This window comes from Entelurus aequoreus, linkage group LG06, assembly GCF_033978785.1.
Source record: "Entelurus aequoreus isolate RoL-2023_Sb linkage group LG06, RoL_Eaeq_v1.1, whole genome shotgun sequence".
NCBI lineage: Eukaryota > Metazoa > Chordata > Actinopteri > Syngnathiformes > Syngnathidae > Entelurus > Entelurus aequoreus.
Window position 1 is genome coordinate 75,215,840 of NC_084736.1, and position 26,852 is coordinate 75,242,691.

The 26,852-nt window shown below is 39.3% G+C and overlaps 1 protein-coding gene across 2 annotated transcripts in view; it reads left to right on the forward strand.

Annotated features, from left to right (window-relative positions):
- Positions 1-1,645: 1,645 nt before the first annotated feature.
- vamp5 (vesicle-associated membrane protein 5) overlaps positions 1,646-26,852 on the forward strand; it is a 28,486-nt gene continuing 3,279 nt past the window's right edge. The window contains exons 1-2 of one of the 2 annotated variants that reach the window (XM_062049670.1): positions 1,646-1,907; positions 24,219-24,362. In XM_062049670.1, the coding sequence (XP_061905654.1) occupies positions 1,905-1,907; positions 24,219-24,362 (147 nt within the window). In that variant the 5' untranslated portion in view covers positions 1,646-1,904. The remainder of the gene's footprint in view (positions 1,908-24,218; positions 24,363-26,852) is intronic. The other variant, XM_062049671.1, reaches the window with a different exon arrangement.

The following is a 26,852-nucleotide window of genomic DNA, read 5'->3' on the forward strand; positions in this document are numbered from 1 at the left end:
GGATATTTTCAAACGTGAAATACCCCTCGAAAGTAAAACTTTGTTTTTTGGACATGTACCTCAGGACTGGCTGAAGAAAGATAAACACTTAATGAATATCCTACTGGTGGCTTGTTAAAAAGACCATTACTAGGAAATGGATATCCCAGGAGAGCCCAACTTTGAAGCAATGGATGGAAACAACAATGGACATATATAAAATGGAGAAGATAACTGCCTTTATTAATTATAAATTGGAGAAATTTACTTCATACTGGGAAAATTGGGTCAACTATGTCACGCCCCATAAACCTGACTTTAATTTTTCGAATTAGTGATTGTACTTCAAAAAAAAAAAAAAAAAAAAGGGATTACTCCCTGTATGTGTATATGTATGTATGTATGTATATATATATATATATATATATATATATATATATATATATATATATATATATATATATATATATATATATATATATATATATATATATATATATATATATTATAGAATAGAATAGAATAGAATAGAATAGAATAGAAAGTACTTTATTAATCCCTAGGGGAAATTCATATGTATGTATGTGTGTGTATGCATATATATATATATATATATATATATATATATATATATATATATATATATATATATATATATATATATATATATATATATATATATATATATATATATATATATATATATATACTACCGTTCAAAAGTTTGGGGTCACATTGAAATGTCCTTATTTTTGAAGGAAAATCACTGTACTTTTCACTTTTCAATGAAGATAACTTTAAACTAGTCTTAACTTTAAAGAAATACACTCTATACATTGCTAATGTGGTAAATGACTATTCTATCTGCAAATGTCTGGTTTTTGGTGAAATATCTACATAGGTGTATAGAAACCCATTTCCAGCAACTATCACTCCAGTGTTCTAATGGTACAATGTGTTTGCTCATTGGCTCAGAAGGCTAATTGATGATTAGAAAACCCTTGTGCAATCATGTTCACACATCTGAAAACAGTTTAGCTCGTTACAGAAGCTACAAAACTGACCTTCCTTTGAGCAGATTGAGTTTCTGGAGCATCACATTTGTGGGGTCAATTAAACGCTCAAAATGGCCAGAAAAAGACAACTTTCATCTGAAACTCGACAGTCTATTCTTGTTCTTAGAAATGAAGGCTATTCCACAAAACTTTTGAACGGTAGTATATATATATATATATATATATATGTGTATGTTTATATTTTATTTTATTTCTGATTATTATTATTTTTAATGTATTATTATTTATTGTATTTATTCTATTTTTTTCTGTTTATTTAATTGATGTATTTGTAGATATTACTTTGTTTTTTGTTGTTTCTTTTTTTGGTGGGGGGGGGTAGGTGGTATGGATGGGATATAAACAAAAATATTTTGACATTTAGGGCAGACAATAGATTTATGATTTATGTGAATATGATGTAATGGATAGGAATGTCTGATGCTGGATGTCAATAAAAATCAAATGGAAAAATGAAGAAGAAAAAAAAGCAATGTCAACATAAACAAATTAAAAAGATAACTGAAATATATCGATCACATCACGAGAGTATCATTATGATTGTACGTGCCAACGCTGTCGATATTTGTCTGGGTCCGCCTAAGCCTGCGCGGTCCATTCCATTCGAGAAGGCTCATTTCCGGAGGTTACCTGAACGCACCTCGTGAACATTAAAGTGTTGAGTGTCGCGACTGACAGCGTGAATAAAGTGAAAGAAACACGACAAGAAGGAACGACGAGAGGGGAAATTCGACAAGATTACTGAACTATTTCCTGTTGCCGGAGCAGTTTTTGTTTTTTAAAAAGCTGCTTGTAAATGTAGCTTGTCCCGGACACAGCGGCCACACGAACAACAGGAACGCCACAGAAATGGTGAGTAGAAGTTTTGTATACATTTGAAATGGCAGGAGTGTGAATATAATCCACCACGCGTGTTTAAAAAAGACTTAAGTGTGGAAATTAATCCACGACACGTATTTAAAAAGACTACACCGTCCTTGTCCCAACATGTTTTTCAACTTTCATTTTGTATTTATTATTGTATTTATTTATGTGTTCCTATCTGCCTGAGTATTAATGTCCAAAGTGTGGCTTGTATAAGCTGAAATATATTCTGAAATCCCAAAAAGAGGACACATATATGCGTGCCAAGGCCGGGACTAGGTGAAAATTTGCCAATGATACTCGAACTTGCTTTATAAATAATATATTTATTTAAATAAAGCATTTTTTCTCCTCTGTTGACAGCAGTGTTGGCGCTAGGAATGTTCAAAATGGGGTCCCAGGGACCCCATCAAGTCATGAAAATGGGGTCCCACAGTACATTTTTGGGGTGCCACTTTTTTGTAAGCGTTTTGAATTTTTTTATAAACGTATGCATAGGGATGATGTTCGAAACCGGTTCTCCCGGTTGTTCGATAAGAAAAGAACCGATTCCATGGACTCGAATCCCCTTTTGAGAACCGGTTCCCAGTATCGAGGCCACTATAGTAAAGAAAAAGAGTTGGTTCTTTAGTCGAAACCCGTCCCACAAGAAATGCCCTGTGGGCATACTTGCCAACCCTCCCGGTTTTACCTGGAGACTCCCGGAATTCAGCGCCTCTCCCGATAACCTCCCGGAAGACATTTCCTCCCGATAAACTCCCGGAATTCAGCCGGAGCTGGGGGCCCCGCCCCCTCCAGCTCAATGCGGACCTGAGTGGGGACAGCGGCGACAGTCTGTTTTCACGTCCGCTTTCCCACGATATAAACAGCGTGCCTGCCCAATCACGTTATAACTGTAGGAGGATCGAGGGCGAAGTTCTTGGTTTCTTATGTGGGTTTATTGTTAGGCAGTTTCATTAACATCCTCCCAGCACGGTAACAACACACAACAACAGCAGTCACGTTTTTGTCTACCGTAAAGCAGTTCGTCTGCCGTAAACAGCAATGTTGTGACACTCTTAAACAGGACAATACTGCCATCTACTGGATAGCCTCCGGAACACTGAAATTCAAGTATTTATTTTATTTATATGTATAATAAAATAAATAAATAAATAAATATATATATATATATATATATATATATATATATATATATATATATATATATATATATATATATATATAGCTAGAATTCACTGAAAGTCAAGTATTTCATATATATATATATATATATATATATATATATATATATATATATATATATATATATATATATATATATATATATATATATATTAGGGCTGCAACAACTAATCGATTAAATCGATTAAAATCGATTATAAATATAGTTGCCGATTAATTTAGTCATCGATTCGTTAAATCTATGCTATGCGCATGCACAGAGGCTTTTTAAAATATATATATGTATATATATATATATATATATATATATATATATATATATATATATATATATATATATGTATATATTTTTTTTTTTTTTTTTTTTTTAAATAAACCTTTATTTATAAACTGCAACATGTACAAACAGCTGAGAAACAATAATCAAAATAAGTATGGTGCCAGTATGCTGTTTTTTAATAAAATACTGGAAAGGATATACATGTAGTTTGTCTCTTTTATCCGATTATTAATCGATTAATCGAAGTAATAACCGGCGGATTAATCGATTATCAAATTAATCGTTAGTTGCAGCCCTAATATATATATATATATATATATATATATATATATATATATATATATATATATATATATATATATATATATATATATGAAATACTCGAGTTGGTGAATTCTAGCTGCTAGCTGTAAATATACTCCTCCCCTCTTAACTACGTCATTTCCTGTGATGTCACACAAGCAGCAAAAATAATGGACCGGAAAAAAACGCCTCAAGGCATGGCTATTCACCTATAGTGATCACAGAGACAGGTTGTTTTTGTGTTACTGTATATATTTGTTTTTCTGAAAAATCCCACTTAATATACTTTGGGTAACAACAGTCAATATTTTTTTATTTTATTTTTTTAGGGGAGTAACAGTCAATATTTATTTATTTATTTTATTTTATTTTATTCTTATAAAATAAAAGTGAGCTTTTGTTAAACCAAATATTGTGTTTTTTTCCATATACAACAACCTATCTGGATTCGATAAGAGAATCGATAAGGAATCGGTTCGATAAGAGGATTCGATGATGGGCTCGAACTCGATAATTTCTCATCAAACATCATCCCTACGTATGCATTATCCTGTTATATCTCACATTCTGTATTGTGTTTTGGAAAAAGGTTGTCATAAAATGTTAATTCATTAAAAATTATAACAAAAAAAGAAAACAAATGTGTATACAAATGTAAATGTATTCAGTTATAAACATTCATTCACTTTCTTCTTTCCTTCATGGATCTAAACTTTACCGCTGCTGGTAGTTTTTTCTATGTTTTTATTTAATAAGTTGTAGGTGTATTTATTTCAGTATAAAAGTGTAAAAAGTGTTTTGCTTGGGTCATGAAATGATGATAATGGTGTGCCAGGGCATACATACATTTTATATTTAACGCTTAAATCTCTGGAGTCTACATCAACTTCACATCCATCCCTCATTTCAAAATGTTTTAGTTGTTTTTATGTTGTTTTTTTTGTTTGTTTGTTTTCCGCCCTTTTATGTCAAACAAATCTATGTTTTTAAAGGCAAACACACAAAATATGCAAAATCTTCCACTAAAAATATTTTTCTTAGTGGAATATTTGATGTGAAGTAATGGGAACCTTGGATAGGTCAATAATTCATAATAACATTGATTTTGATTCAATATTATGTTTTGAGCAATGACAGTTTGAAAGAAAAAAAACAGCTTTGTTTTATTAGTCAACATTGCAACTTTTTCTAAATTACATTTAACCTTTAAGCTTTTTTATTTCACTTTTGTTATGTCTTTGTTTATTTTAATTATATTTTTAGATTGTGCCGTGGGTCTTTAAAACATTAGCTGTGGGCCGCTAATGGCCTCCGGGGCACACTTTTGACACCCCTGCTATAGATAATAAAAAATTAAATCTGATAAACTATGGATAAAAAGCAGAGCCTGGCGACGCATGCGCGTTTATCATAACTCTCTCGCTCTCTGTCTCTGCCCCTCCCTCACCAATGCTGCTGCGTGCGCACACCTTCACAATTTGTTTTGTTGTTAACCCCTTCTTAATCCTGAACGTACATTGAAAATCAAAATGCCGGAGATTTGAGGCATTTAAGAAACTCCGCCCGGACAGCCCTGCAAAAAAGGACGTATGGTCAGTCTAGGCTTGTATCGTTTGTTTTAACTATTTTTAATCATTATTCTCAGGTTAAAAGGGGAAAGTTGGGTCCCCGCTGAATTATTTAAAGTTAGTAATATTTGCAGACGACACAACAGCATTTTGTTCAGGCTAGAACACTCAGAAGATAATACAAATAATAACAGAAGAAATGAACAAAGTAAAAAGACGGTTTGACAAAAACAGACGATCTTTGAATCTCAGTAAGACTAAAATAATGCTACTTGGTAACAGTACAAGTGAATTATATTTGTATAGCGCTTTTCTCTAGTGACTCAAAGCGCTTTTACATAGTGAAACCCAATATGTAAGTTACATTTAAACTAGAGATGTCCGATAATGGCTTTTTTGCCGATATTGTCCAACTCTTAATTACCGATTCCGATATCAACCTGATACCGATATATACAGTCGTGGAATTAACACATTATTATGCCTAATTTTGTTGTGATTAAACAATGTAACAAGGTTTTCCAAAAATAAATCAACTCAAGTTATGGAAAAAAAAATGCCAACATGGTACTGCCATATTTATTATTGAAGTCACAAAGTGCATTTTTTTTTTTTAACATGGCTCAAAACAGCAGCTTGGAATTTGGGACATGCTCTCCCTGAGAGAGCATGAGGAGGTTGAGGTGGGCGGGGCTGGGTTGGGGGGTGTATATTGTAGCGTCCCGGAAGAGTTAGTGCTGCAAGAGGTTCTGGGTATTTGTTCTGTTGTGTTTATGTTGTGTTACGGTGCGGATGTTCTCCCGAAATGTGTTTGTCATTCTTGTTTGGTGTGGGTTCACAGTGTGGCGCATATTTGTCACAGTGTTAAAGTTGCTTATACGGCCACCCTCAGTGTGACCTGTATGGCTGTTGACAAAGTATGCTTTGCACTCACTTGTGTGTGTGAAAAGCCGTAGATATTATGTGACTGAGCCGGCACGCAAAGGCAGTGCCTTTAAGGTTTATTGGCGCTCTGTACTTCTCCCTACGTCCGTTTAAAAAGTCATACATTTTACTTTTTGAAACCGATACCGATAATTTTGAAACCGATCATTTCCGATATTACATTTTAAAGCATTTATCGGCCGATAATATCGCCAGTCCGATATTATCGGACATCCCTAATTTAACCAGTGTGGGTGGCACTGGGAACAGGTGGGTAAAGTGTCTTGCCTAAGGACACGACGGCAGGGGCTTGGATGGCGGAAGCGGGGATCGAACCTGGAACCCTCAAGTTGCTAGGCACGGCCGCTCTACCAACCGAGCTATACCGCTCTTCAGAAGGGAAAGTCAAATACAAATAGACGGAGTAGACATTGAAAGGGTAAAAGAAAACACATTTTTGGGGTGTAACAATAGATGATAAAATGAATTGGAAACCTCATGTAAAAAAGATACAACATAAAGTAGCAAGAAACACATCAATAATGAATAAAGCAAAACATGACATTATTATGAGAACTATCAAATTAAGTAAGTGGAAGTGGGCTGGACATATCAGTAGGAGAACAGATAATAGATGGACTTCCCTAATGACATCATGGAGACCCATGGATGGGAGCAGAAATAGAGGAAGACAAAGAGTGAGATGGCGAGATGAAATAGACAAATATTGGGGAACAGTGCAGTGGCAGGGAGCTGCTAGAGATCGTTCACTATGGCAGAAAACATGCTGAGGCTTTCGTCCAGCAGTGGACTGACAACGGCTGATGACGATGAATAATTAATTAAATTTAAGAACTACCACAACGGCTGCGATGGCGGAAGAAGGCTGCAGCAGAAAAAGGGTCCCCAGTCGTCTAGGACTCCATGCCACTGGACCCTGACCCGATTCTGTCAAGGATCGTGTGGTGACTGTCTGTGCACCAGTCTCCCCAGGTAAAACAAAGTCACGCACAGGCATCCTCCATAAAGGGATACACCCCTACCAGGAGGATCGTCATACTCGTTCGAGTGACCGCAGATAATAAAAAACTAAACTAATACCGGTATACCGTACAACCCTAGTACATTGTTTGATTTCTTTGCTTAATCCATTCCATCATTTAATCCCACATACTGATATACTGAAGGTCTTAAGTGTTGTACGTGCGTACAAATGTTTTAAATTACATTTTTCTCTGCGATTATATTTCTCCTCTTTTGTTGAGAAGAATTGTTGTATATTCTTGGGTTGCAGACTTCAGTTTGCTTTGTGTATAATTTTAGCTGTTTGCAAATTCACTGTGTCAGTATTTATGATTCAATGAATAAAGGGTTTGTTATAAATGTTACAGAATATCAAAGCAATACTAGTAACTGTCTATTTAGAGTGATATTTAGCGGTCACTGCAAGGCGTGTTTGACCTGCCTACTCTTCTACCAACCCTCCTTTTTGCTCCTGGAACTTTCCTTTGTTGTCGCCCTCACCTTTAAATACTTTCCCGTAATATGGCCATATTTTTTCAATTGGAATCTTAAAGTATTAACATTTCCTCTTCAGCACTGGAGATGATCCCATGAATACTATTACTTGAGCCGAGCACTCTTTTTGATGACTTCATGCCGGATGTGGGAACTTTATTTTGTATGAACATGTTCCTTGTTTTTAAATGCAAGTGCTGACAGGTACCTCTCAGGTTCAGTGTTTCCCACACATTCATTTATTTGTGGCGGCCCGCCACAAAAGAATTACGACCGCCACAAATTTTAAAAAATATAAAAATAAAAATAAAAACTTTTTTTTTTTTTTTTTTTTTGTCCTGTCCAGCTTCTGAGGAAAATCATATCATTGATGTAGATGCCCATATAGGCTGTTCGGATTTACTTTACAAAAGAGAAGTGTAGGATACTTCTCTTGTTGCCTTATTTGTATTTGACCACTACTGTTTTCTGTTTATTTGTTACTGACTGTGGCAGGACACCTCTGCCTCTGTTTCACTTTATGTTGCTGGTAAATAATATGGTTGTAGTAGTAGGCTAAAGTTAAATTATTTAGTATGCACTAATTAAAGGGGTAGAGCTTTAAGAGACATTTTAGCTTTTATATTTTGTAAGATATATTTTTTGTAAGAACCACAATTAATAAATATATTTCAGTGAATAACTTATTGTTCAAATCTGTATATAAATATGTACATAAAGTGTTGTAATTATATTGTAAAATGGATGGATGGATGGATGGACGTTTAAAACAAAACTGTTATTATTAATTAGTAAGTATACATTTTTTTAGCCTTTTTAGAGAAAATCATATCATTGTAGTAAATTATGCAAATTACTCGATGATGTCATGGTGACTACGCCCATAGCCACGCCCCCACCGCCACAGGTATCTTGGCAGTTTATGGGAAACACTGAGGTTGGCTACTAAATTTGGTATTTTGATAGGTACCAACCATTTTTTTGTCAGTACTAAAATTAAACGGTGCCGTATTTTAATACTTACACAGTACAGGCTAAAGGTTTGGACACAACTTCTCATTCAATGGGTTTTCTTTATTTTTTATTTTTTTATAAATCTGCTTTTGATCGACAAAAACTAAGAATGAACACATGAGGAGTTATGTACTTAACCAAAAATGGTGCAATAACTGAAAACATGTTTTATATTCTTGTTTCTTCAAAATAGCCACCATTTGCTCTTGATTACTGTTTTGCACACTCTTGGCAATCTCTCTATGAGCTTCAAGCACACCTGTGAAGTGAAAATCCTTTCAAGTGACTACCTCTTGTCTGAAAAGTATGTGTGTGTGTGTGCGTCAACATATTTGGACTGTCACAAATAAAAACTATTAGTCATGTTGTCTATTCAGCAATATCATTTTATAATTCTTTGTCTACTGGATGACCTAATGGGCTGATTAAAACAGCTTTTTTTTTTTAATGTTGTTTTTTTCCCCCTAATACAGTAAAGAGGTTACTAAAGCAAAAAAACGTCTTTCAAAATATATTTTCTTGCGTTTGTATCATTCCAGATTGAGTTGGTGCACCGCCTCCCTGCTCCCCCGCACCATCAGTGCGCTAAAAATAGTTTCTGTTGTCTTGATGACAATTCCATATCGCAGGAAGGTGTTACAGATGATTGATGTGTGCTGCTGTAGTTCGACAACATGGCACACAGGTTGAAGAGCATGACCACATGAACGTGTAGGACACATAATGCCAGTAGAACATGCAAAAACCTCTTTTAAATAAAGCGGTCTGCACCACTTTTCAATTGCACTTGCAGTATTAATAGAGCACATGCAACACACCAACTAATAGTATATGTACCGCATTTTCTGGACCATAGGGCGCACCGGATTATAATGCGCACTGCCGATAAGCGGGTCTATTTTCATACAAAAGGCAAATTATATGGGGGCATTAAAGGCCTACTGAAACTCACTACTACCGACCACGCAGTCTGATAGTTTATATATCAATGATGAAATCTTAACATTGCAACACATGCCAATACGGCCGGGTTAACTTATAAAGTGCAATTTTAAATTTCCCGCTAAACTTCCGGTTGAAAACGTCTATGTATGATGACGTATGCGCGTGACGTCAATGGTTGAAACGGAAGTATTCGGACACCTTGTATCCAATACAAAAAGCTCGGTTTTCATCGCAAAATTCCACAGTATTCTGGACATCTGTGTTGGTGAATCTTTTGCAATTTGTTTAATGAACAATGAAGACTGCAAAGAAGAAAGTTGTAGGTGGGATCGGTGTATTAGCGGCTGGCTGCAGCAACACAACCAGGAGGACTTTGAGTTGGATAGCAGACGCGCTATCGCATCGATGATCGGGTGAAGTCCTTCGTCGCGCCGTCGATCGCTGGAACGCAGGTGAGCACGGGTGTTGATGAGCAGATGAGGGCTGCCTGGCGTAGGTGGAGAGCTAATGTTTTTAGCATAGCTCTGTGAGGTCCCGTAGCTAAGTTAGCTTCAATGGCGTCGTTAGCAACAGCATTGTTAAGCTTCGCCAGGCGGTACAGCATTAACCGTGTAGTTACATGTCCATGGTTTAATAGTATTGTTGATCTTCTGTCTATCCTTCCAGTCAGGGGTTTATTTCGTTTGTTTCTATCTGCAGTTAAGCCCGATGCTATCTTGTTAGCTCCGTAGCTAAAGTGCTTCACCGATGTATTGTCGTGGAGATAAAAATCACTGTGAATGTCCATTTCGCGTTCTCGACTCTCATTTTCAAGAGGATATAGTATCCGAGGTGGTTTAAAATACAAATCTGTGATCCACAATAGAAAAAGGAGAGAGTGTGGAATTCAATGAGCCAGCTTGTACCTAAATTACGGTCAGAGCGAAAAAAGATGCGTCCTGCACTGCACTCTAGTCCTTCACTCTCACGTCCCTCATCCACGAATCTTTCATCCTGGCTCAAATTAATGGGGTAATCGTCGCTTTCTCGGTCCGAATCGCTCTCGCTGCTGGTGTAAACAATGGGGAAATGTGAGGAGCCTTTTAACCTGTGACATCACGCTACTTCCGGTACAGGCAAGGCTTTTTTTTTATCAGCGACCAAAAGTTGCGAACTTTATCATCAATGTTCTCTACTAAATCCTTTCAGCAAAAATATGGCAATATCGCGAAATGATCAAGTATGACACAGAATGGATCTGCTATCCATTTCATTTCAGTAGGCCTTTAAAGAAGTCATTTTATGATTTTTTTTTTTCTAAATGTAAAAGACTTCCTTGTGGTCTACATAACATGTAACGGTGGTTCTTTGGTCAAAACGTTGCATAGAGGATGTTTTACAGATCATCTTCAAGCTGCTTTCTGACAGTCGCTTCCGGATGCACCTTTTTGTGAGCGGTTTTATTGACGTGGCTCACTTTCGACAGCGTCTTCTCCCTGTCATCTTTGTTGCAGCGGTGTAGCGTGCAAGGACGGGGGTGGAAGAAGTGTCAAAAGATGGAGCTAACTGTTTTAATGACAAACTTTTAGGACTTATGCAGATCCCAAATACAAAACACCAGATAATATCTTACCTTATACACATACCATAATAATACTCATATGTTGAAGCACTTGGAGAAAGCATTCGACCGTGTACCCCGTGAAGTCCTGTAGGGAGTGCTCAGAGAGTATGGGGTAACGGACTGTCTGATTGTGGCGGTCCGCTCCCTGTATAATCAGTGTCAGAGCTTGGTCCGCATTGCCGGCAGTAAGTCGGACCAGTTTCCAGTGAGGGTTGGACTCCGCCAAGGCTGCCCTTTGTCACCGATTCTGTTCATAACTTTTACGGACAGAATTTCTAGGCGCAGTCAAGGCGTTGAGGGGATCTGGTTTGGGGGCTGCAGGATTAGGTCTCTGCTTTTTGCAGATGATGTGGTCCTGATGGCTTCATCTGGCCAAGATCTTTCAGCTCTCACTGGATCGGTTCGCAGCCGAGTGTGAAGCGACTGGGATGGGAATCAGCACCTCCAAGTCCGAGTCCATGATTCTCGCCCGGAAAAGGGTGGAGTGCCATCTCCGGGTTGGGGAGGAGATCTTGCCCCAAGTGGAGGAGTTCGAGTACCTCGGAGTCTTGTTCACGAGTGAGGGAAGAGTGGATCGTGAGATCGACAGGCGGATCGGTGCGGCGTCTTCAGTAATGCGGACGCTGTATTGATCCGTTGTGGTGAAGAAGGAGCTGAGCCGGAAGGCAAAGCTCTCAATTTACCGGTCGATCTACGTTCCCATCCTCACCTATGGTCATGAGCTTTGGGTTATGACCGAAAGGACAAGATCACGGGTACAAGCGGCCGAAATGAGCTTCATCCACCGGGTGGCGGGGCTCTCCCTTAGAGATAGGGTGAAAGGCTCTGCCATCCGGAAGGAGCTCAAACTAAAGCCGCTGCTCCTCCACATCGAGAGGAGCCAGATGAGGTGGTTCGGGCATCTGGTCAGGATGCCACCCGAACGCCTCCCTAGGGAGGTGTTTCGGGCACGTCCGACCAGTAGGAGGCCACAGGGAAGACCCAGGACACGTTGGGAAGACTATGTCTCCCGGCTGGCCTGGGAACGCCTCGGGATCCCCGGGAGGAGCTGGACCAAGTGGCTGGGGAGAGGGAAGTCTGGGCTTCCCTGCTTAGGCTGCTGCCCCCACAACCCGACCTCGGATAAGCGGAAGAAGATGGATGGATGGATGGATGGATGGATGGATGTTGAAGCACAGTACAATCCATCAAGCAGTGCGGCTTCATAGCTTACCTAAGTCGTACTAAAAAGTGTTGATAGATTTTTGAGCGCCATGTGTTTCAATGGAACATATAAAATGTTGGTGTTGTTTATTGAGTCATATTGCAGTCTACACGTATCTCTTATGTGCGACTGCCATCTACTGGTCACACTTATCCTTACACCATCTACCAAATAAAATTGCTTCGCGGTCTGTAAGCAAAACCAGAATTATGCCGTACATTAGCGACATTAGTTATAAGGCGCACTGTCGAGTTTTGAGAAATTGAAAGCATCTTAAAGGCCTACTGAAATGAAATGTTCTTATTTAAACGGGGATAGCAGATCCATTCTATGTGTCATACTTGATCATTTCGCGATATTGCCATATTTTTGCTGAAAGGATTTAGTAGAGAACATCGACGATAACGTTCGCAACTTTTGGTCGCTGATAAAAAAAAGCCTTGCCTGTACCGGAAGTAGCGTGATGTCGCAGGTTGAAGGGCTCCTCACATTTCCCCATTGTTTACACCAGCAGCGAGAGCGATTCGGACCGAGAAAGCGACGATTACCCCATTAATTTGAGCGAGGATGAAAGATTTGTGGATGAGGTACGTGAGAGTGAAGGACTAGAGTGCAGTGCAGGACGTATCTTTTTTCGCTCTGACTGTAACTTTGGTACAAGCTGGCTCATTGGATTCCACACTTTCTCCTTTTTCTATTGTGGATCACGGATTTGTATTTTAAACCACCTCGGATACTATATCCTCTTGAAAATGAGAGTCAAGAACGCGAAATGGACATTTAAAGTGACTTTTATCCCCACGACAATACATCGGTGAAGCACTTTAGCTACGAAGCTAACGTGATAGCATCGTGCTTAAATGCAGATAGAAACAAAATAAATAAGCCCCTGACTGAAAGGATAGACAGAAGATCAACAATACTACCAAACTCTGGACCTGTAACCACATGGTTAATGCTGTACCGCCTGGCGAAGCCTAGCAATGCTGTTGATAATGACGCCATTGAAGCTAACTTAGCTACGGGACTTCAACAGAGCTATGCTAAAAACATTAGCTATCCACCTACGCCAGCCCTCATCTGCTCATCAACACCCGTGCTCACCTGCGTTCCAGCGATCGACGGCGCGACGAAGGACTTCACCCGATCATCGATGCGATAGCGCGTCTGCTATCCAACTCAAAGTCCTCCTGGTTGTGTTGCTGCAGCCAGCCGCTAATACACCGATCCCCCCCTACAGCTTTCTTCTTTGCAGTCTCCATTGTTCATTAAACAAATTGCAAAAGATTCACCAACACAGATGTCCAGAATACTGTGGAATTTTGCGATGAAAACAGAGCTGTTTGTATTGGGATACAATGTGTCTCAATACTTCCGCTTCAACCATTGACGTCTCGCGCAAACGTCATCATACATAGACGTTTTCAACCGGAAGTTTCCCGGGAAATTTAAAATTGCACTTTATAAGTTAACCCGGCCGTATTGGCATGTGTTGCAATGTTAAGATTTCATCATTGATACGGTATATAAACTATCAGACTGCATGGTCGGTAGTAGTGGGTTTCAGTAGGCCTTTAAGTGCGCCTTATAGTTTGAAAAATACGGTAATTTTATAGTTTGGATATTGGGAGATCAGGCCCTAAGTTTATTGTATAATAATTGCAAGTAAGAAGTGTAAGGAAACAACATATGACAGCTGGACAGCATAGTTATCATAATCAGCTCATTGTTCAATGTTAAATAAAAAATGTATTTTTACCATTAATTACTACATAAAAACACACAAAAGTACCGAAAGTTCATAAAGAAGATGAAAGTGTTGTTTTACAACATTGATTATTATGATGACTTCACCAGTGTGGCGATGCGTGAGTGGTACAAGTCGGGTAACATTCCTCATTATTGTGTTGTGCATGAAGTAACACGATGTGGGTGTGGTGTCCCTGCACACACACACACACGCACGCACGCACACACACACACACACACACACACGCACACACACACACACAGCGTTATGTCAGGTAGTGTTGGCAGGAGAGAGGGAGCCAGGAAAGGAAGGAAGCAAGGCGGGAAACTGCAACGGGCAGCCGTTCCTGTGTCAGCTTCCTGTGCCATTCAGCGGCACTCAAAAGTGTTGAGAAAATGTAAGTCATGTAAGCATCAGTTCACTGTCTTCTGTCGCTTACAAGCTGCAAGTTTCAACCACAGAGTTTGTTTGTGGCGAGCAAGGACGCTCATCTTTTGCTGCTTAACTTCTGTCAGCTCCTGACAAGTTGCTTTCCTCTCCGTCACAATGCAGATGTGAGAAGGTTATGACCGCATGTGCACTCTCCTTTTCAAATTTTTGCACCTAATATGAAACTTTCAGTCGATGTAGGTCAAATATCCTTTCATTCAAAAGCGCTGTTCTGTTTTTTTCGAATACCAAAGTCTTCACAATCCTATTTAGGGTCTGGCCATGTTCACAAAAGTAGTGAAAAAGTTTTCAATTTGGACCTTCAGTTTCTTCCCGGCCCCATGAGCCTCACCATCAAGTTTGATGCAAGAATACAATTATTAATGCTGATTTTGTTTCCATGATAAAAAGCTCTTTTGGAGTAGGGCAGGGTATCGTTTTTATGTGATCCGATACAGGTGCCAAATGGGTAATTTTGAAACGGTACTTAAAAGAAGGAAGTAGGGTTGTACAATATACCGGTTAGGGTTACCCTAACCCAGTGTTTTTCAACTTTTTTTGAGCCAAGGCACCTTTTTTTCAGAGATGTCCGATAATGGCTTTTTTGCCGATATTCCGATATTGTCCAACTCTTAATTACCGACTCCGATATCAACCGATACCGATATATACAGTCGTGGAATTAACACATTAAGATGCCTAATTTTGTTGTGATGCCCCGCTGGATGCATTAAACAATGTAACAAGGTTTTCCAAAATAAAACAACTCAAGTTATGGGAAAAAAATGCCAACATGGCACTGCCATATTTATTATTGAAGTAACAAAGTGCTTTTTTTTTTTTAACATGCCTCAAAACAGCAGCTTGGAATTTGGGACATGCTGAGGAGGTTGAGGTGGGCGGGGTTGGTGTATATTGTAGCGTCCCCGGAAGAGTTAGTGCTGCAAGGGGTTCTGGGTATTTGTTCTGTTGTGTTACGGTGCGGATGTTCTCCCGAAATGCGTTTGTCATTCTTCTTTGGTGTGGGTTCACAGTGTGGCGCATATTTGTAACAGTGTTAAAGGCCTACTGAAATGAATTTTTTTTATTTAAACGGGGATAGCCGATATATTCTATGTGTCATACTTGATCATTTCGCGATATTGCCATATTTTTGCTGAAAGGATTTAGTATAGAACAACGACGATAAAGATTGCAACTTTTGGTATCTGATAAAAAAAAAAAGGCTTGCCCCTACCGGAAGTAGCGTGACGTAGTCAGTTGAACATATACGCAAAGTTCCCTATTGTTTACAATGATGGCCGCATGAAGTGAGAGAGATTCGGACCGAGAAAGCGACAATTTCCCCATTAATTTGAGCGAGGATGAAAGATTTGTGGATGAGTAAAGTGCAAGTGAAGGACTAGTGGGGAGTTGAAGCTATTCAGATAGGGAAGATGCTGTGAGAGCCGGGGGTGACCTGATATTCAGCTGGGAATGACTACAACAGTAAATAAACACAAGACATATATATACTCTATTAGCCACAACACAACCAGGCTTATATTTAATATGCCACAAATTAATCCTGCATAAAAACACCTGCGTGTTTGTTATGCTAGCTCCTAGCTCCTATGCTAGCTCCTAGCTCCATAGAACACGCCAATACAATTCAAACACCTGATCAACACACACAATCACTCAGCCCAAAAGACCGTTCACCTAACCCAAGGTTCATAAAGCTCATATATTTTTAAAAAGTTACGTACGTGACGCGCACGTACGGTCAAGCTATCAAATGTTTAGCAGCCAAGGCTGCATACTCACGGTACCTGGTATTCAGCTGGGAATGACTACAACAGTAAATAAACACAAGACATATATTTACTCTATTAGCCACAACACAACCAGGCTTATATTTAATATGACACAAATTAATCCTGCATAAAAACACCTACGTCTTTATGCTAACTCCTAGCTCCTATGCTAGCTCCTAGCTCCATAGAACACGCCAATACAATTCAAACACCTGATCAACACACACAATCACTCAGCCCAAAAGACCGTTCACCTAACCCAAGGTTCATAAAGCTTATATATTTTAAAAAAGTTACATACATACGCAAAAAAAAGTTGCGCACATACGGTCAAGCGATCAAATGTTTAGAAGCCAAAGCTGCATACTCACAGTAGCACGTCTGCGTCTTTGTCATCCAAATCAAAGTAATCCTGGTAAGAGTCTGTGTTGTCCCAGTTCTCTACAGGCGTCTGTGTATCAAAGTCAAAAGTCCTCCTGGTTAGAGTCTCTGTTATCCGAGTTCTTCCATCTTGACTGCATCTTTCGGGAATGTAAACAAAGAAGCGCCGGCTGTGTACTGTTGTTGCTGACTACGTTCGAAAAATACGTCCATTTCGCACCGACAACTTTCTTCTTTGCTTGCTCAGCTTCTTTCTCCATAATGCAATGAACATGATTGCAACAGATTCACGAACACAGATGTCCAGAATACTGTGGAATTATGAAATGAAAACAGAGCTTTTTCGTATTGGCTTCAATGTGGAAGGCATACCCGTGTTCCCCGGTCTACGTCACGCGCATACGTCATCCTTAGAGGCGTTTCGAACCGGAAGTTTAGCGGCAAATTTAAAATGTCACTTTATAAGTTAACCCGGCCGTATTGGCATGTCTTATAATGTTAAGATTTCATCATTGATATATAAACTATCAGACTGCGTGGTCGGTAGTAGTGGGTTTCAGTAGGCCTTTAAAGTTGTTTATACGGTCACCCTCAGTGTGACCTGTATGGCTATTGACCAAGTATGCCTTGCATTCACTTGTGTGTGTGAAAAGCCGTAGATATTATGTGACTGGGCCGGCATGCAAAGGCAGTGCCTTTAAGGTTTATTGGCGCTCTGTACTTCTCCCTACGTCCGTGTACACAGCGGCGTTTTAAAAAGTCATACATTTTACTTTTTGAAACCGATACCGATAATTTCCGATATTACATTTTAAAGCATTTATCGGCCGATAATATCGGCAGCCCGATATTATCGGACATCTCTAAAAAAAAAAAAAACTCAGCCATCTCGCGGTTAGGTTATTGCAATATTTAACACCTCAATGTCCATTCCATGTTGACACTTGACAGTTCAATACAGGACGCGTACTTTTGTTTCTAAAAACGGGACAATTCCCTTTTTCAAGGGACAGTTCGCAGCCCTGCTCAATGGTACCTAATTTTTGTCTCATTTCACACGCCAATAGCTATGCGTTTTGTCTGCCTGCACCGTTTATCAGTGCCATTATGGTATCTACTCATCCCTTAGGAGAGGTTTAAAATACATCAGAATATTTCTTTTGGCAGGCTTAATTTTAACAAAGACAGAAAATCAACAGAAACATTCAAGATTTTTAAATGTATGTGTTTTGGATGAAGTGAAATTAATATTTGATCCCCAGGCAATACATGACTTAGTACTTGCTGGAGAACTCTTGTTGGCAAGCAGAGCTCTTGTATCTCTCAGGGGGAACTTTAGTCCACTCCTCTTGGCAGATGCTCTCCAAATATTGAGTCTGGTGCTTTGCAACTCAACTTTCAGCTCCCTCTACTGATTTTCTATGGATCTGTTTCCTAACAACTGTTCCACACTTCAGATGAAGCCATCAGGACTGGAAATGGTCATTTATTTACCAGAAATAATGTATTTGTTCATCTATCTATGATACAGGCAGAACAATAAAATGCTCTCCAACTAGAAGGCAGAAGGTAACAGAATGAATGATTCACCTGTTGCCGTTTCTACAACAGAACAAGTCATGGCCCACTTGGTAGTTGTTCCAAGAGTTTGTAATGTTATGCACCTCGTCTCAGTCGACGTTAAAAAAAACTCTGATCTATGGGACTGAGGCTGACTCGGCCATTCCACAATCTTAATGTGCTTCTCCGTCAGCCACTCCTTTTGTAGGGATTGATCACATGTTTTCGAATCCGATTCCATTTTCGATTCTGCTTAATGATTCGGTTCTTTCTCGATTTTCATCTGGGGAAAAAAAGGATAACAAAAAGGTTGATTAGCATCATCTTTGCTTCTTTGAGAGGAAATATTCAAACCCACACAGTGAAATCTTAACAGGCCCATAGTCTAGAGCAGTGGTTCTTAACCTGGGTTCAATCGAACCCTAGGCAGTGTTTCCCACACATTCATTTATTTGTGGCGGCCCGCCACGAAAGAATTACGTCCGCCACAAATAGATTTTTCAGCTTTTTTTTTTTTTTTTTTTTTTTTGTCCTGTCCAGCTTCTCAGGCAAATCATATAGTTGATGTAGATGCCCATATAGGCTGTTCAGATTTACTTTACAAAAGAGAAGTGTAGGATATTTCTCTTGTTGCCTTATTTGTATTTGACCACTACTGTTTTCTGTTTATTTGTTACTGACTGTGGCAGGACACCTCTGCCTCTGTTTCGCTTTATGTTGCTGGTAAATAATATGGTTGTAGTAGTAGGCTAAAGTTAAATGATTTAGTATGCACTAATTAAAGGGGCAGAGCTTTAAGAGACATTTTAGCTTTTATATTTTATAAGATGTATTTTTTGTAAGAACCACAATTAATATATTTCAGTGAATAACTTATTGTTCAAATCTGTATATAAATATGTACATAAAGTGTTGTAATTATATTGTAAAATGGATGGATGGATGGATGGACGTTTAAAACAAAACTGTTATTATTATTTAGTAAGTATACATTTTTTGAGCCTTTTTAGAGAAAATCATATCATTTTAGTAAATTATGCAAATTACTCGATGATGTCATGGTGACCACGCCCATAGCCACGCCCCCACCGCCACAGGTATCTTGGCAGTTTATGGGAAACACTGCTAGGGGTTCGGTGAGTCGGCTTTAGGGGTTCAGCGAAGCCTCTGCCGCGGAGGTAAGACACACCCGACTCATCGTGTAAATAAAAACTTCTCCCTATCGGCGTATTATGGATACCCCCAAAGAATGTTCCCTCTAATTTTCCATCTGATTTGCAGGTGTGTAATTTGTTGTGAGTTCATGCACTGTGTTGGTTTTGTTCTTTGAACAAGGTGATGTTCATGCACGGTTCATTTTGTGCACCACTAAAAAAACATGTAACTTTGTCTTGAATTTGAAAAAATATATATATACACTACCGTTCAAAAGTTTGGGGTCACCCAAACAATTTTGTGGAATAGCCTTCATTTCTAAGAACAAGAATAGACTGTCGAGTTTCAGATGAAAGTTCTCTTTTTCTGGCCATTTTGAGCGTTTAATTGACCCCACAAATGTGATGCTCCAGAAACTCAATCTGCTCAAAGGAAGGTCAGTTTTGTAGCTTCTGTAACGAGCTAAACTGTTTTCAGATGTGTGAACATGATTGCACAAGGGTTTTCTAATCATCAATTAGCCTTCTGAGCCAATGAGCAAACACATTGTACCATTAGAACACTGGAGTGATAGTTGCTGGAAATGGGCCTCTATACACCTATGTAGATATTGCACCAAAAACCAGACATTTGCAGCTAGAATAGTCATTTACCACATTAGCAATGTATAGAGTGTACTTCTTTAAAGTTAAGACTAGTTTAAGGTTATCTTCATTGAAAAGTACAGTGCTTTTCCTTCAAAAATAAGGACATTTCAATGTGACCCCAAACTTTTGAACGGTAGTGTATATGTATATTTTTCACTAAAGAAGGGTTCGGTGGATGCACATGTGAAACTGGTGGGGTTCGGTACCTCCAACAAGGTTAAGAACCACTGGTCTAGAGTTCCTCCATGGGGTGTGAGGGTGTCTCAGAAAAAACAAGCTTTGTTTTAAAAAACACTATAAAATGATGACAATATTATAAACGATAATAATATAAGTAATAATACATTATTATTTCAATCCCTGCCTTATTATTATTGTAAAAGTAAAACAAATAAAATATTGTTTTGTCAAAATGAACTAAATACAACATTAGTTATTATGTTCTGTACCAATTACATAAGAATGTTCAGTAACATGTTGAACAATTTTCCAATACAAATTAAAATGATTAAAAAGATGTATGAGCTAAGCACTAAAAAGTCAAAAAAAATTGTATTTAGTGACGAATACAAGCGAGCCACTTCCTCTGGAACTGTGCGTTGTGCAACAACTCTGCAGCCATCAACTATGAATCTATGAACAATGAATTGACACCGCCACGGAACGTCTCCGCCGTCTGCCAATCCCCACCTGCCGTTTTGATATGCACAGTTGCAGCTCCGACGTGCAGCGAAATAGCTCAGATTTTTACGAAATCTGGCCGGGTGTAATTGTGTGATGAGGGGTGTTGTTGTAACGCGAGCTACCAACGGTCAATTCTGTCCTTCCACAGAAGCAGAAGCAAATCAACTCGGTCCTGCCATTAGAGATACTGTACGTAACGGCAGCTGAACGGCAACACCGTAGAAACTCTCGAGCTTTGCCGTCCATCAGTAGCCACAGTCTGACTTGACTTGAGTAGTTTTGCCTTGTAGAACGATTGCTTTGTTTTTCTATTCGCAGCAAACACAACAGTAACATCATCCCTGGTCCAGTTTGACACACACACACTGACATTCTTGTATTTGTTACCTTCTTGAGACCTCCGAAAAATGCCTCCCTTTTTAGGACCACCCTTTATAGATATATAAAGATTTGTATTTACAACATTATAATATATATTAAGGGTGTAACGGTACGTGTATTTGTATTGAACCGTTTCGGTACGGGGGCTTCGGTTCGGTTCGGAGGTGTACCGAACGAGTTTCCACACTGACATATTAAGTAGCGTAGCGCACGTTGTGTAAACAATGCACACCGAGGCACAACACACGGCATGCTAGCAGCGACCGGGCTACTACAACATGCAAAAGCCAGAGCTGGAAGACCCTCCTGCCTCGTTAAGATCTCCCGTTTGGGAACATTTCAGTTTCGCGGTGCGACACAACAATAGATAACATCGCTTCAACGAAGAGAAAGACGAACAAACACAGCTCCCACCGCATTTAAGCAGCCTCTCCTCGGCGAGTCAGGCAGGGCTAAAGCAATAACAAATGGTTTTATAGCAGCAGATTTAAGACCATATTGCATTAAAACCTAGATTTTGACCCACTTCTATGGTGGAAGAACAATGAGCCCATATATCCTCTTACTGCCAAGTTAGCCAGGCACTACCTCGCCATACCTGCTACCTCTGTGCCCAGCCAAAGGGTATTTTCCACAGCTGGAGACATTTTAACTGCAAGCAGGTCTGCTCTTTCTGCAGACAATGTGGATAAACTGATTTTTATGGCAAAAAACATGAAAATTGAGTGAAAGTCACCAGGGTTAAAGGCTGGGGGGGGGAGAAAAGTTAATCTGAGGCTGAGTTGACTTGAAACTGTTTAATGTTGCACTTTTTGTATGTAGAAGAAAAGTTTTGTCATTTTATTTAACCTGAGCAACAACTTGAAGCAGTTTAATGTTGCACTTTATATGTAGAAATGTTGCACTTTATATGTAGAAAGGTTTTGTTAAGAAACCAATTCTGAGCCTTATCTTATTTAGTTTTTATTTGATATATGTTGACTGCATTAACCCTGGCAATGGACCCTGTGTGTATATGTATGTTATTGTTATGTTAAAAGGATAAAGCTATTGTTTACAAATGTTGGTAAATAAATAACCAGAAAATGTATATTTTGTTTTTTTCTTACTGTACCGAAAATGAACCGAACCGCGACCTCTAAACCGAGGTACGTATCGAACCGAAATTTTTGTGTACCGTTACACCCTTAATATATATACATACTATGCAAATATAAAAATGTAAGCTTTTAGTTAATTATTTTTTTGAATTTGTTGTTTAATTGGTTTTTAATCTTCATTATTTACTTCAAGTTATTACAGTATGTCTCTATATACATATTTATTTATTTAAAAAAAAATTAACTTTGGCCAAAGGGGGCGTATTTCAATTTCTTACACACACTTGTTATTACATACGTTGGCCAGAGGGGGAGCACTTCAAATTTTTACACACACTTGTTATTTTATATGTTGACCAGAGGGGGAGCGCTTTTAAAACAGACACACAGTCAATTTGAAAAATCCCTTCTTTTTGGGACCACCCTCATTTTGATAAATTTCACCACCAGGGGTGCAAATGAGACATTCTCTATTAGATGCAATTTTTGTCCTTATTGGGACCAGGTTTTATGTCCTCACTTGTTCACCGGTCCTCATATGGAAGGTACTTTTCCTTGTTGATGTCTCAAGAAGGGTACAAATACAAGAACACACACACACACACACATTAATTCAAATCCCGCCAACCACCACCCTGCTTCCCCGGCCCCAGAATCAGATGTTATTTGACACAGGCCCCCACATAGCTGTCCGAGATGTGCCTGTAATATGATTATTAGATTTTTGACCTCCAGAGTCAGCAGGTCCTTTTTCAATTTGTGTCATCGAGGTAAAATTTTGTCTGAAAACTAGGGATGTCCGATAATATCGGACTGCCGATATTATTGGCCGATAAATGCTTTAAAATGTAATATCGGAAATTATCGGTATCGGTTTTAAAAAAGTAAAATGTATGACTTTTTAAAACGCCGCTGTATGGACGTAGGGAGAAGTACAGAGCGCCAACAAACCTTAAAGGCACTGCCTTTGCGTGCCGGCCCGGTCACATAATATCTACGGCTTTTCACACACACGAGTGAATGCAAGGCATACTTGGTCAACAGCCATACAGGTCACACTGAGGATGGACGTATAAACAACTTTAACACTGTTACAAATATGCGCCACACTGTGAACCCACACCAAACAAGAATGACAAACACATTTCGGGAGAACATCCGCACCGTGACACAACATAAACACAACAGGACAAATACCCAGAACCCCTTGCAGCACTAACTCTTCCTCGACGCTACAATATACACCCCCCGCTACCCCTACCTCCCCACCTCAACCTCCTCATGCTCTCTCAGGGAGAGCATGTCCCAAATTCCAAGCTGCTGTTTTGAGGCATGTTTAAAAAAAAAAAATGCACTTTGTGACTTCAATAATAAATATGGCAGTGCCATGTTGGCATTTTTTTTCCATAACTTGAGTTGATTTATTTTGGAAAACCTTGTTACATTGTTTAATGCATCCAGCGGGGCATCACAACAAAATTAGGCATAATAATGTGTTAATTCCACAACTGTATACATCGGTATCGGTTGATATCGGAATCGGTAATTAAGAGTTGGACAATATCGGATATCGGCGAAAAAGCCATTATCGGACCTCTCTACTGAAAACCTTTGACAAGTTGACTTCAGGTCCGTCCCCACCCGTTAGGACAGCTGTAGTATTACTACATTTCCTAACATTATGAATTATTACCAATTTAGGGGGAATTTGAATCGGAAAATCCCTATTTTCGTCATGAAGAAGCACAAATCGCACAATTCTTTTTTACTTTAACCAAAAATATATTTGCGGGAAGATGTAAGGTAAAGCCATCATACTTCAAAGGTTTGGTCAGCAGACTAAGCTGTGTGTGTTTCTCCTCCCTTGGACAGCAGAATGGGAAGAGCCGCCTGCAGCAGCGCCAGGAGGAGGCGGAGGAAGTGAAGGACATCATGCTCAACAATCTGAACAAGGTGGATGAGCGAGCGGTCAAACTGGGCGACCTGGAGAGCCGAGCGGATGAGCTGCTGGAAAAGGTTGGTATAGGCAGCGTTACTTTGCATATCGTTATTTTCACTTTGTTGACATCATGGAGCCTTTCCGTGGAATGAAAGAAGGAAACGTCAAAATGACTGGCTTATAAATACACTTTAGGTGGAGCGTGAGAGGAAAACAAATGTACAATTTACATCCTGATTGTGTTTTATGCTGCTATTTTTAGGAGTGGTATTTCCTTTTGTTTCCTAAGATGAATGAATTGAGGGGGGTCTCCCTGACTATGACCCAGCAGGACATGCCATGAGGCCAGGGTTTTGTCCAGGGGGTAACATGAGGGTCACACCGTTCCCACTTTGCCCGGATGAACCGTTCTGTCACAAAGCAGGCCAGGTCTGGAAGATGCAAAATGTCACACTAAAAGGATGCTGTGGCTCACACCTCAGAAATCTACTGATTTTTAACAGTGGCTCCGCTTGCTAGTGACTTTTATTCTTTGACTCATTTGTGAAATATTCTGATACCCACCCACCAACGCAGACCTGGGCCGAGGGCCACATGCGGCCCGTTAAGCTTTTCAATCTGGCCTGTTGGATGTTCCCAAATAATTTTTTTACATATTTAAGATGGAAAGTGTAACTGCCATTATGATGTGCAGTCATGTTTTCTAATGACCGTAAGTCTTCAACTATACAAAGTATTTCAATGGTTGGAATCTGCGATTTTGCGCAATACCTAGTTACCTAGTGGTTAGAGTGTCCGCCCTGAGATCGGTAGGTTGGAGTTCAAATCCCAGCCGAGTCATACCAAAGACTATAAAAATGGGACCCATAACCTCCCTGCTTGGCACTCAGCAACAAAGGGTTGGAGTAGGGGGTTAAATCACCAAAATGATTCCCGGGCGCGGCGCCGCTGCTGCCCACTGCTCCCCAAGGGGATGGGACAAATGCAGAGGACAAATTTCACCACATCTAGTGTGTGTGTGACAATCATTGGTACTTTAATCTTAATCTAATACTATGGTAATATACACTACCGTTCAAAAGTTTGGGGTCACATTGAAATGTCCTTATTTTTGAAGGAAAAGCACTGTACTTTTCAATGAAGATAACTTTAAACTAGTCTTAACTTTAAAGAAATACACTCTATACATTGCTAATGTGGTAAATGACTATTCTAGCTGCAAATGTCTGGTTTTTGGTGCAATGTCTACATAGGTGTGTAGAGGCCCATTTCCAGCAACTATCACTCCAGTGTTCTAATGGTACAATGTGTTTGCTCATTGGCTCAGAAGGCTAATTGATGATTAGAAAACCCTTGTGCAATCGTGTTCACACATCTGAAAACAGTTTAGCTCGTTACAGAAGCTACAAAACGGACCTTCCTTTGAGCAGATTGAGTTTCTGGAGCATCACATTTGTGGGGTCAATTAAACGCTCAAACTGGCCAGAAAAAGAGAACTTTCATCTGAAACTCGAAAGTCTATTCTTGTTCTTGGAAATGAAGGCTATACCACAAAATTGTTTGGGTGACCCCAAACTTTTGAACGGTAGTGTAATTAGTTACTATGGTCATCTAATTAGTTGCAATCCGGCTGTCAGGGACAGACGTGGAAGGAGATTTTTACAACAAAGTTCCAAAGCTTAGTGATATATCAGATCTATCAGATTGTAGGTGGGATTTATTTTTTTTAACCTTCGCGTTCATATTTTGCTGTTTGTTGCATTTTTGTTGCGTTTCGCTTGATTGTAAAATATGTGGATAGAGAGGGGGTGTGACGTTCATATGTTGTCAATATTCAGTGTTTTATCCTTCATAGTTAATATGGTAAATCCCACATTCTTTATTTTCATGTACATTCTGGGTGTCTCATTTAGTGAAAAAATGTTAAATGCCATTCTGTTTTTTAAGGCGGTCTGTCATAACGTTTTTAGTAGAGATGTCCGATAAAGGCTATTCCGATATTGTCCAACTCTTAATTACCGATTCCGATATCAACTGATACCGATAAATACAGTCGTGGAATTAACACATTATTATGCCTAATTTTGTTGTGATGCCCCGCTGGATGCATTAAACAATGTAACAAGGTTTTCCAAAATAAATCAACTCAAGTTATGGGAAAAAAATGCCAACATGGCACTGCCATATTTATTATTGAAGTCACAAAGTGCATTATTTTGTTTAACATGCCTCAAAACAGCAGCTTGGAATTTGAGACATGCTCTCCCTGAGAGAGCATGAGGAGGTTGAGGTGGGCGGGGGGTGTATATTGTAGTGTCCCGGAAGAGTTAGTGCTGCAAGGGGTTCTGGGTATTTGTTCTGTTGTGTTTATGTTGTGTTACGGTGCGGATGTTCTCCCGAAATGTGTTTGTCATTCTTGTTTGGTGTGGGTTCACAGTGTGGCGCATATTTGTAACAGTGTTAAAGTTGTTTATACGGCCACCCTCAGTGTGACCTGTATGGCTGTTGACCAAGTATGCTTTGCATTCACTTGTGTGTGTGTGTGTGTGTGAAAAGCCGTAGATATC